General features: G+C 40.7%; 1 protein-coding gene across 1 annotated transcript; it reads left to right on the forward strand.

Moving 5' to 3' along the window:
* Window positions 1-503: 503 nt before the first annotated feature.
* Olfr804 (olfactory receptor 804) lies at window positions 504-1,448 on the forward strand. Its single transcript, NM_001011821.1, has one exon. It carries the CDS (start codon window positions 504-506, stop codon window positions 1,446-1,448), a length of 945 nt encoding a protein of 314 aa, NP_001011821.1.
* The last annotated feature ends 10,595 nt before the right edge of the window (window positions 1,449-12,043 follow it).

Here is a 12,043-nt window from a genome sequence, read left to right on the forward strand (position 1 = left end):
ACATGGTAAATTTAGAGAGAGGAAAGGGGGAAAGGAAATATTGTAATTAAGCTACAATTTTGAAAAAAAATTAAGTCCATAAGGAAGCAAGAACCAGTGACACAGGTCTGTAATCCAGGCTGCTTCAGAGGCTCAAGCAGGGGTGAAGGGATCAGAAGCTTATGCCCTGCATGGTTATAGAGGCCATTTGGAAGTGAATGTATTAATTAGCACTTTTGCAAATTAAAGAAAAATACTATCTGTTTTTTTTAGGAGGGAGTTATATGAAGAATGGAATTATATGAAGAATGTTGAGAAAAAAAAACAGACTAGGGCAAGTTTATAATTAACCTATAGCATATAATCATGTGTCACCTGAAATTTCAGGCTAGAGAACACTTGAAAATGGATTTTATGACATATACCCCCTTCTGCCTTAGTGTAGGTATATAAATTCTAACACACCTAAAATATTCATTTGTTTTTAGTTTCCTATATTTGTTTGCTAAGGCTCATGCATGAGAATGAAAAATCAGTCAATGGAACTTGACTTCATTCTTTTGGGATTGACAGATGACCCACAGTTGCAAATTGTGGTTTTTCTGTTTCTCTTTCTCAATTACATGATGAGCTTGGTGGGGAACTTAATCATTGTGCTTCTCACCCTGCTGGACCCTCGCCTCAAAACCCCAATGTATTTCTTTCTCCGTAATTTCTCCTATCTGGAAATCATGTTCACAACAGTGTGTATTCCCAAATTCTTGACAGCCATTGTGACTGGAGACAAAACTGTTTCTTATAATAATTGTGCAACTCAATTGTTTTTCTATCTTTTGCTGGGAGTCACAGAATTTTATCTCCTGGCTGCCATGTCCTATGACCGCTATGTTGCCATCTGCAGACCACTGCACTACCCTATCATCATGAACAGCAAAGTGTGCCACCAACTCGTCCTCAGCTCCTGGGTGACTGGATTCTTGATCATCTTTCCCCCATTGGCCATGGGTCTGAAGCTGGATTTCTGTGATTCCAGGATAATTGATCATTTTATGTGTGAAACTTCTCCTATTTTACAGATCTCCTGCACAGACACTCATGTCATAGAAATGATGTCCTTTGTCTTAGCAGTGGTGACACTTGTAGTCACACTGGTACTAGTGAGTCTCTCTTATTCTTTCATCATTAAGACTATTATGAGTTTCCCTTCTGCACAGCAAAGAACCAAAGCCTTCTCCACCTGCACTTCCCACATGATTGTTGTCTCCATAACATATGGAAGTTGTATCTTCATGTATATTAAACCATCTGCAAGGGAGAGAGTGTCTGTGTCTAAAGGTGTAGCTCTGCTGTATACTTCAATCGCCCCTCTCCTGAATCCTTTCATTTATACACTAAGAAACCAGCAGGTGAAAGAAGTCTTCTGGGATATATTACGAAAGACTTTGGGCTTTTTAAAAAACAAAGTTTAAAAATGTATTCTAAACTGCAACCGTATGTTAAAAATGAAACTTTAGTTTATATACTTATATGATTGTTTTCCTATGTCAGCAGTTATTTCATATACATGATGCTTCTGAAGAACCCTGTAACTCCGTTCCACCTTATACTCTACTTTCCCATGAAAGCTTGCACTCTTCAAGAACTAACTTCCTCCAATTCATTTCTAAAGGTATCTCTATGGGTATATGTTATTGTCTGTTACATGCCCATTTCCAGAAATCCTTGCACTTGAGTTTGACTTCCAGAAGCCAAGGTAAGTACTTTCCCCAGGAGTTTTCCAGTGACTTCCATTCATGGGTGCACATGCACTTCACATCCCCTATATCACACACTCCACCCCTCCTCACCTTACCAGACACTCAGTACAGATTAGACAAGTGATTCTGCCTAGCTTCTCTGTGTTTTACATAGTTTAAATGAAGCCCACAGAGTTGTTCAGTGAGTACTCTCTATTTGGACTATGGACCATTCAGTAAAGATAACACCTGAACTTGTAAAGACACACAGACACCTGTGGGACTGTTAACGGCAGCCTGATTTCTGGTTGAGCTAGGTTTAAACCCCTGGAGATCCTTCAGATAACTCTGCAAGGAATGGTAGGTGTTCTGCCATGCTCCTAGATATCAGGCTCCTGATACAAGGCCATAGCTCTTCATTCCACAGTTATGTGGCCATCAGTCATGTACCACATTTTCTGTATCCATTCCTTTGTTGAGGGACATTTGGGTTCTTTCCAGCTTTTGGCTATTATAAATAAGGCTGCTATGAACATAGTGGAGCATGTGTCCTTATTATAAGTTGGAACATCTTCTGGGCATATGCCCAGGAGAGGAATTGCTGGATCTAAGATGGAAGGAAAGACCATCCAGAGACCACCCAACTGGGGATCCATCCCATATACAACCACCAAACCCAGACACTATTGCATATGCCAGAAAGATTTTGTTGACAGGACCCTGACATAGCTCTCTAGTGTGAGTCTATACCAATGCCTGGCAAATACAAAAGTGGATGCTTACAGTCATCTATTGGATGGAACACGGGATCCCCAAAGAAGGAGCTAGAGAAAGTACCCCAGGAGCTAAAGGGGTCTGCAACACTATAGGAGGAACAACAATATGAACTAACCAGTACCCTCCAGAGCTGTGTCTCTAGTTGCATATGTAGCAGAGGATGGCCTAGTAGACCAGCAATGGGAGGAGAGGCCCTTGGTATTGCGAATATCATATACTCCAGTACAGGGGAATGCCAGGGCCAGTAAGCAGGAGTGGGTGGGTTGGGGAGCAGGATGGGGGGAGGGTATACGGGGCTTTGGGGATAGCATTTAAAATGTAAATGAAGAAAATATCTAATAAAAAAGTAAAAAATACACATTTAAAAGAATGTTCAACTTATCATGTTCCTCTCTTCCCCTCCCTGCCCCCTTTCCCACCCAGGATCCTCCCTCCCTTTTCCTTCCTGTGATTGCTTTCTTCTCCCTCCCAAGTGGGATTGAGGTATTCTCACTTGGGCCCTTTGGCTTATTAACTATTAACCTTTTTGAGTTCTGTGGACTGTATCCTGGGTATTCTGTATTATTATTATTATTATTATTATTAGTAGTAGTAGTAGTAGTAGTAGTAGTAATTATTATTATTAATTTATTTTTGCTAATATCCACTTATTAGTGAGTATGTACCATGCATGTGCTTTTGGGTCTGATGTTTTGTGGGGGAAAAGTACTGAAGCCCTGACAGCCAAAAGAAAAAATGGAAACAGGCAACCTGGGGAGGTAGGTGGTGGGGGACCCTCCAGAATGTAGTAGAGACCTGGGAGGTGAGAGACTCTCAGGACTTAAAGGAAGGGACATTAGATGAAATGTCCTATAGGGCAAAGAAGGAACCTGTAGAGCCCACCTCCAGCAGAAAGACAGGGTAGCAAGTGAGGGATGTGGTTGCTATCCCATGGTTAAAACCTTTGACCTATAATTGTTCCCATCTGAAAGAACTGCAGGGACAAAAATAGAGATGAGTCTGTGGAAAAGAAGGTCCAGTGACAGGCCCAAAGTAGAATCAGCTCAAGGGGAGGCCTCAAGGCCTGTCACTACTACTGAGGCTATGGAATGCTCACGAAAAGGGCCCTATCATGACTGTTCTCTGAAAGACCCAACAAGAGCTGAAAGAGTTAGCTGCAGATATTTATACCCAACCAATGGACAAAAGCTGCTGACCCCTGTGGTTGAATTAAGGAAAACTTGGAGGAAGCTGAAGAGGATGATGACTCTGTAGGAGGATCAGCAGTCTCAATTAACCTGGACCCCTGAGATCTCTCAGACACTGGATCACCAACCAGGCAGCATACACCACCTGATATGAGGCCCCCAATACATATACATCCATCCACTGGACAGAGCACAGGGTCGCCAATGAAGTAGCTAGAAAAGGTATCCAAGGAGCTAAAGGGGTTTGCAGCCCCATAGGAAGAACAATATGAATTCACCAGTACCCCAAGAACTCCCAGGGACTAAACCAGCAACCAAAGAGTACACACGGAGGGACCCATGACTCCAGCTGCATATGTAGCAGAGGATGGCCTAGTTGGACATCAATGGGAGGAGAGGCCCTTGGTCCTGTGAAGGCTCTATGCCCTAGTGTGGGGGAATGCCAGCACCAGGAAGCAGAAGTGGGTGGGTTGGTGAGAAGAGGGTGGGAGGAAGGGATAGGGGGAGTGTATTTTTGGAGGGAAACCAGGTAAGGGGGATAACCTTTGAAATGTAAATAAAGAAAATATCCAAATATATATATAGGACTGTTGGGCCTGGGTTCTCAAAGAAGATGCACCTAACCCTCAAGAGATTGGAGGCCCCAGGTAGTGGGGAGGTCTGGTAGGGTGGGGGTGGGGGGTAACATACTTGTGGAAATGGAAGGGGAAGGAGGAAATATGGGATGTGGGTGTAGTCAGAGGGTGGAGCAGGAGGGGTATAAAATCTGGAGTGTAAAGAAAAGATTAAATAAAACTTAAAAAATAAAAAAGTATTCTACTCATTTGATGAAAATACAAATTAATACTACTTTGACATTTCATCTTACCTCAGTAAAAATGGCCATTATCAAGAAATCAAATGATAACCAATGCTGACATGGATTTTAAAAATAAATGTAAATTCACAGTTGGTATGTGGGTAAAACAAGTGCAGTCACTGTGAAAATTACCATAGAGTTTTCTAGAAAAGCTAGAAATAGAAGTACCATAGTACTCAAGTATAAGATTTATGGGAATGTAGGCAAAGTACTACATATCATAGTACAAAGACACTTGCTCTACCATGTTCATTGGCCTTTTGTGCTCAATAGCTAAGTAATTGGGAACATAGGCTATTTGTGTTCTGTTCAGGAAATTTTCCCCTGTGCCCATGTGCTTGAAGCTCTTCCCCACTTTCTTTTCTATTAGTTTCAGTGTATCTGGTTTTATGTGGAGGATCTTTATTCATTTGGACTTGAGTTTTGTACAAGGAGATAAGAATGGATTGATTTTTTGTATCCATTCCTCTGTAAGTGGATATTAGCCCAGAAACTTAGTATAGAGAGATAAAAGATACAATTTGCAAAACACATGAAACGGAAGAAGAACAAAGACCAAAGTGTGGACACTTTGCCCCTTCTTAGAATTGGAAACAACCACCCATGGAAGGAGTTACAGAGACAAAGTCTGGAGCTGAGACAAAAGGATAGACCATCTAGAGACTGGCATATCCAGGGATCCATCCCATAATTAGCCTCCAAACGATGACACCATTGCATACACTAGCAAGCGTTTGCTGCAAGGACCCTGATATAGCTGTCTCTTGTGAGACTAGGCCAGGGCCTAGCAAACACAGAAGTGGATGCTCACAATCAGCTATTGGATGGATCACAGGACCCCCAATGGAGGAGCTAGAGAAAGTATCCAAGGAACTAAAGAGATCCGCAACCCTGTAGGTGCAACGTTATGAACTAGCCAGTACCCCGGAGCTCTTGACTCTAGCTGCATATGTATCAAAAGACGGCCTAGTCGGGCATCACTGGAAAGAGAGGCCCATTGGACCCGCAAACTTTATATGCCCCAGTACAGGGGAATGCCAGGGCCAAAAAATGGGAATGGGTGGATAGGGAAGTGGGGGGGGGGCTTTTGGGATAGCATTGGAAATGTAATTGAGGAAAATATGTAATAAAAATATTTAAAAAAAGAATGGATTGATTTGCATTCTTCTACATGCTAACTGCCAGTTAAAAAGTTGAACCAGCACTATTTGTTGAAAATGCTGTTTTTTTTCCCCACTGAATGGTTTTAGCTCCTTTGTGAAAGATCAAGTTACCATAGGTATGTGTGTTTGGAGCAGAGACTAAATGAATGACCATCCATAGACTGCCCCACTTGGGGATCCATCCCATAAACAACCACCAAATCCAGACACTATGGCAGATGCCAACAAGAGCTTGCTGACAGGAGCCTGATATAACTGTCTCCTGAGAGGTTCTGCCAGTGCCTGGCAAATACTGAAGTGGATCCTCACAGTCATCCTTTGGACTGGGCACAGGGTCCCCAATAAAGGAGCTAGAGAAAGTACCCAAGGATCTGAAGGGGTTTGCAGCCCTATAGGAGGAACATCAATATGAACTAACCAGTATCCCCAGAGCTCCCAGAGACTAAACCTCCAACCAATGGGTACACATGGAGGGACCCATGTCTCCAGCCACATATGTAGCAGAGGATGACCTTGTGGGACATCAATAGGAGGAGAGGCCCTTGGTCCTGTGAAGACTCGATGTCCCAGTGTAGGGGAATATCAGGATACAGAAGTGGGAGTGGGTGGGTTAGTGAGCAGGGGGAGGGGGAATGGGGTAAGGAAGGTTTCAGAGAGGAAATGAGGAAAGGGGATAAAATTTGCAGTGTAATAAAGAAAACATCTAATAAAAAAGGAAGCAAAGAAATTGAGTCTGAATAAATGTTCATCAACAGATGAATAAATAACAATAATATGGGATATGCATAGAATCTGTTTTATTCAGCTTAAAGTAAATTAGATTATTAAATATCAGGAGGAAAGGATAACAGGAAAATTATTGTTCTGTAACATATGACTCAGGCCTAGAAACAACTGCCTAAAACTTCTCTCCTACAGGAATCCTAGTCTTAGATCTTTAGATTGTATGTTTAACTTGTAGAATTTTTAGAAATAAGCAAACTAGAAAAAGGTCATGGGATTGGGAGGACTTTAAAGGTGGGAAGAAGTTCAGAACATAGATCACAGGAAAAACAGGGGCAGGGATTTCAGGGTACATAGTTTAAAGCATGGATGTGGTTGTGAGAGAGATAAGGTGGAACAAAGGGGAAGTAACTAAAAACCAAGGTATATATACACCTATATATGGATGCTATCTTGAAAGCCTGCATATCTATTCTCCTGTAAGCCAAAGGTAATTAAATAACCCCAGTGACAGGTATGAGTGTTCTCTTTTTGTGTTGTCAGCCAAAGAAGGCCCCAGAGACCTCTAAAATACTGCATTCTCCTGGCATTATTCCATTTTGCATAGTGTAGAGAAACCAATCTTGGAACTCCCATCTTGTTAGTAGTAGAGAAAAGGGACTAATGGCTCAAGCCAGAAGTAAACCCTGTGAAGATCAACCTTCCAGGCAAATTGTGCTCACTGATACAATGGTGGCATGACTAGTGTGGAAGGTATACAACTTTATTATGATTGGACACTGGCTTATATTACAAGAGGAAATTCTCATATGGTATTGCAAAGAAAGCCAAAAATCTTTGGCTGATGACATCTCAGAACCAGTGGAGCTTATATCATACCACTGTTAAGCTAAATTGTCATATCACCAAATTACCTTCTTAATGTTATATTTGTATACATACACAAGTGCCACTCCTGGTCTTACTCATAGAGGCTTCTTTTGTAATAAATGATTGTGAATGAAGGGATACATATCTGCTTAAGGTCTGATCATAAGTGGTGTTTGAGTGATCAGTCCTAAACAGGACATTTCCTTTATCTATCGAAGGCACAGGGGTATTACGGAGAGGAGTTAGAAGAATCTAAGGGTCCAAAAAGGGGAGAAAGGTTAGGAAATAGTGGTTTGGGGGCATGACACAGCCAATGCTGTCACAACTTTAGAGAAGTTAGGGCTGCCTGAAATGGGCGTAGAAATTCTGACTACTGCAATGTTAATCAGGGATTGCCAAGAGGCTAAGAGAGTAGTATCCTTCCGAACTGAACTACTGGATACTGATGATTTGTGGGGAAGGGACTGTCTTTGTCTTTAGTTGTATATTCTCTGAGTAGTTCCCTGGTCTACAATGAATAGTTAAAAATAGATGCCACTGTTTAAAATAAGACAAGAATGTAGGAGTGGGATATTTAGGGAGGAGGAGTGGTTATTAGGAGTGGGAATAAACTTAAAGATAAAGGAATTATATTAATTAGAATATTTTTAAATTTATTTTTAATTAGGTATTTTCTAAATTTACATTTCAAATGCTATCCCAAAAGTCCCCGAGACACCCCCCCACTCCCCTACCCACCCACTCCCACTTCTTGACCCTAGTGTTCCCCCCATACTGAAGCATATAAAGTTTGCAAGACAAGGGGCCTCTCTTCCCAATGATGGCTGACTAGGCCATCTTCTGATACATATGCAGTTAGAGAAAAAAGCTCTGGGGATACTGGTTAGTTCATATTGTTATTCCATCTATAGGATTGCAGACACCTTTAGCTCCTTGGGTACTTTCTCTAGCTCCTCCATTTTGCGACCTGTGTTCCATCCAATAGCTGACTGTGGGCATCCACTTCTGTGTTTGCCAGTCCCCAGCATAGCCTCACAAGAGACAGCTATATCAGGGTCCTTTCAGCAAAATCTTGCTGGTGTATGAAATGGTGTCAGCTTTGGAGGCTGATTATGGGATGGTTCACCGGGTATGGCAGTCTCTAGATGGTCCATCCTTTCGTCTCAACTCCAAACTGTGTCTCTGTAACTCCTTCCATGGGTGTTTTGTTCCCAATTCTAAGAAGGGGCAAAGTGTCCACACATTGGTCTATGTTCTTCTTCCATTTCATGTGTTTTGCAAATTGTATCTTGTATCTTGGGTATTCTAAGTTTCTGGCTAATATCCACTTATCAGTGAGTACATATTGTGTGAGTTCTTTTGTGATTGGGTTACCTCACTCAGGATGATGCCCTCCAGGTCCATCCGTTTGCCTAGGAATTTCATAAATACATTCTTTTTAATAGGTGAGTAGTACTCCATTGTGTAAATGTACCATATTTTCTGTATCCATTCCTCTGTTGAGGGACATCTGGGTTCTTTCCAGCTTCTGGCTATTATAAATAAGGCTGCTATGAACATAGTGGAGCTTGTGTCCTTCTTACCAGTTGGAACATATTCTAGATATATGCGCAGGAGAGGTATTGCGGGATCATCCGGTAGGACTATGACCGATTTTCTGAGGAACCACCAGAATGATTTCCAGAGTGGTTGTACAAGCTTGCAATCCCACCAACTATAGAGGAGTATTCCTCTTTCTCCACATCCTCGCCAGCATCTGCTGTCATCTTAATTTTTTATCTTAGCCATTCTGACTGGTGTGAGGTGGAATCTCAGGGTTGTATTGATTTGCATTTCCCTGATGATTATGGATGCTCAACATTTTTTTTTCAAGTGATTTTCAGCCATTTGGTATTCCTTAGGTGAGAATTCTTTGTTTACCACTGAGCCCCATTTATTAAATGGGGCTATTTGATTTTCTGGAGTCCACCTTCTTGAGTTCTTTATATATATTGGATATTAGTCCCCTATCTGATTTAGGATAGGTAAAGATCCTTTCCCAATCTGTTGGTGGCCTTTTTGTCTTATTGACTATGTCTTTTACCTTGCAGAAGCTTTGCAATTTTATTAGGTCCCATTTGTCGATTCTCGATCTTACAGCACAAGCTATTCCTGTTCTATTCAGGAATTTTTTCCCCTGTACTCATAACTTCAAGGCTTTTCCCTACTTTCTCCTCTATAACTTTCAGTGTCTCTGGTTTATGTGGAGTTCCTTAATCCACTTAGATTTGACCTTAATACAAGGAGATAGGAATGGATCAATTTGCATTCTTCTACATGATAACCGCCAGTTGTGCCAGCACCATTTTTTGAAATGTGATCTTTTTTCCACTGGATGGTTTTTGCTCCCTTGTCAAAGATCAAGTGACCATAGGTGTGTGGGTTCATTTCTGGGTCTTCAATTCTATTCCATTTTTCTATTTGTCTGTTGCTATACCAGTACTATGCAGTTTTTATCACAATTGTTCTGTAGTACAGTTTTAGGTCAGGCATGGTGATTCCACCAGAGGTTCTTTTATCCTTGAGAAGAGTTTTTGCTATCCTAAGTTTTTTGTTATTCCAGATGAATTTGCAGATTGCCCTTTCTAGTTCGTTGAAGAATTGAGTTGGAATTTTGATGGGGATTGCATTGAATCTGTAGATTGCTTTCTGCAAGATAACCATTTTTACTATATTGATCCCGCCAATCCATGAGCATGGGAGATCTTTCCATCTTCTGATATCTTCTTTAATTTCTTTCTTCAGAGATTTGAAGTTCTTATCATACAGATCTTTCACTTCCTTAGTTAGAGTCATGCCAAGGTATTTGATATTATTTGTGACTATTGTGAAGGGTGTTGTTTCCCTAATTTCTTTCTCAGCCTGTTTATCCTTTGTGTACAGGAAGGCCATTGACTTGTTTGAGTTAATTTTATATCCAGCTACTTCATTGAAGCTGTTTATCGGGCTTAGGAGTTCTCTGGTGGGATTTTTAGGGTAACTTATATATACTATCATATCATCTGCAAAAAGTGATATTTTGACTTCTTCCTTTCCAATTTGTATCCCCTTGATCTCCTTTTGTTGTCGAATTGCTCTGGCTAGGACTTCAAGTACAATGTTGAATAGGTAGGGAGAAAGTGGGCAGCCTTGTCTAGTCACTTATTTTAATAGGATTGCTTTCAGCTTCTCACCATTTACTTTGATGTTGGCTACTGGTTTGCTGTAGATTGCTTTTATCATGTTTAGGTATGGGCCTTGAATTCCTGATCTTTCCAAGACTTTTATCATGAATGGGTGTTGGATTTTGTCAAATGCTTTCTCCGCATCATGTGGATTTTGTCTTTGAGTTTGTCTATATAATGGATTATGTTGATGGATTTTCGTATATTAAACCATCCCTGCATCCGTGGAATAAAACCTACTTGGTCAGGATGGATGATTGTTTTGATGTGTTCTTGGAATCTGTTAGTGAGAACTTTATTGAGGATTTTTGCATCGATATTCATAAGGGAAATTGGTCTGAAGTTCTCTATCTTTGTTGGGTCATTTTGTGGTTTAGATATCAGAGTAATTTTGGCTTCATAGAATGAGTTGGGTAGAGTACCTTCTGCTTTTATTTTGTGGAATAGTTTGTGAAGAACTGGGATTAGATCTTCTTTGAAGATCTGATAGAACTCTGCACTAAACCCATCTGGTCCTGGGCTTTTTTTGGTTGGGAGACAATTAATGACTGCTTCTATTTCTTTAGGGGATGTCGGGCTGTTTAGATCATAAAGATGATCTTGATTTAACTTTGTTACCTGGTATCTGTCTAAAAACTTGTCCATTTCATCCAGGTTCTCCAGTTTTGTTGAGTATCACCTTTTGTAGACGGATCTGATGGTGTCTTGGATTTCTTCAGGATCTGTTGTTATGTCTCCCTTTTCATTTCTGATTTTGTTAATTAGTATGCTTTCCCTGTGTCCTCTAGTGAGTCTGGCTAAGTGTTTATCTATCTTGTTGATTTTCTCAAAGAACCAGTTCCTTGTTTCGTTGATTTTTGGAATAGTTCTTCTTGTTTCCATTTGGTTGATTTCGCCCCTGAGTTTGATTATTTCCTGCAGTCTACTCCTCTTGGGTGAATTTGCTTCCTTTTGTTCTAGAGCTTTTAGGTGTGTTATCAAACTGCTAGTGTGTGCGCTCTCTAGTTTCTTTTTGGAGGCACTCAGATCTATGAGTTTTCCTCTTGGAAATGCTTTCATTGTGTTCCTTAAGTTTGGGTATGTTGTGGCTTCATTTTCAATAACCTCTAAAAAGTCCTTAATTTCTTTCTTTATTCCTTCCTTGACCAAGGTATCATTGAGGAGAGTGTTGTTCCGTTTTCACGTGAATGTTGGCTTTCTATTATTTATGTTGTTATTGAAGATCAGCCTTAATCCATGGTGATCTGATAGGATGCATGGGAAATTTCAATATTTTTGTATCTCTTGAGGCCTGTTTTGTGACCAATTACATGGTCAGTTTTGGAGAAGGTACCATGAGGTGCTGAGAAGAAGGTATATCCTTTTGTTTTAGGATAAAAGGTTCTGTAGATATTTGTAAAATCTATTTGTTTCATAACTTTTGTTAGTTTCACTGTGTTTATGTTTAGTTTCTGTTTCCAGGATATGTCCACTGATGAAAGTGGTGTGTTGAAGTCTCCCACTGTTATTGTGTGAGGTGCAATGTGTGCTTTGAGCTTTACTAAAG

Source organism: Mus musculus, chromosome 10 (assembly GCF_000001635.26).
Source record: "Mus musculus strain C57BL/6J chromosome 10, GRCm38.p6 C57BL/6J".
In the NCBI taxonomy this organism is placed as follows: domain Eukaryota; kingdom Metazoa; phylum Chordata; class Mammalia; order Rodentia; family Muridae; genus Mus; species Mus musculus.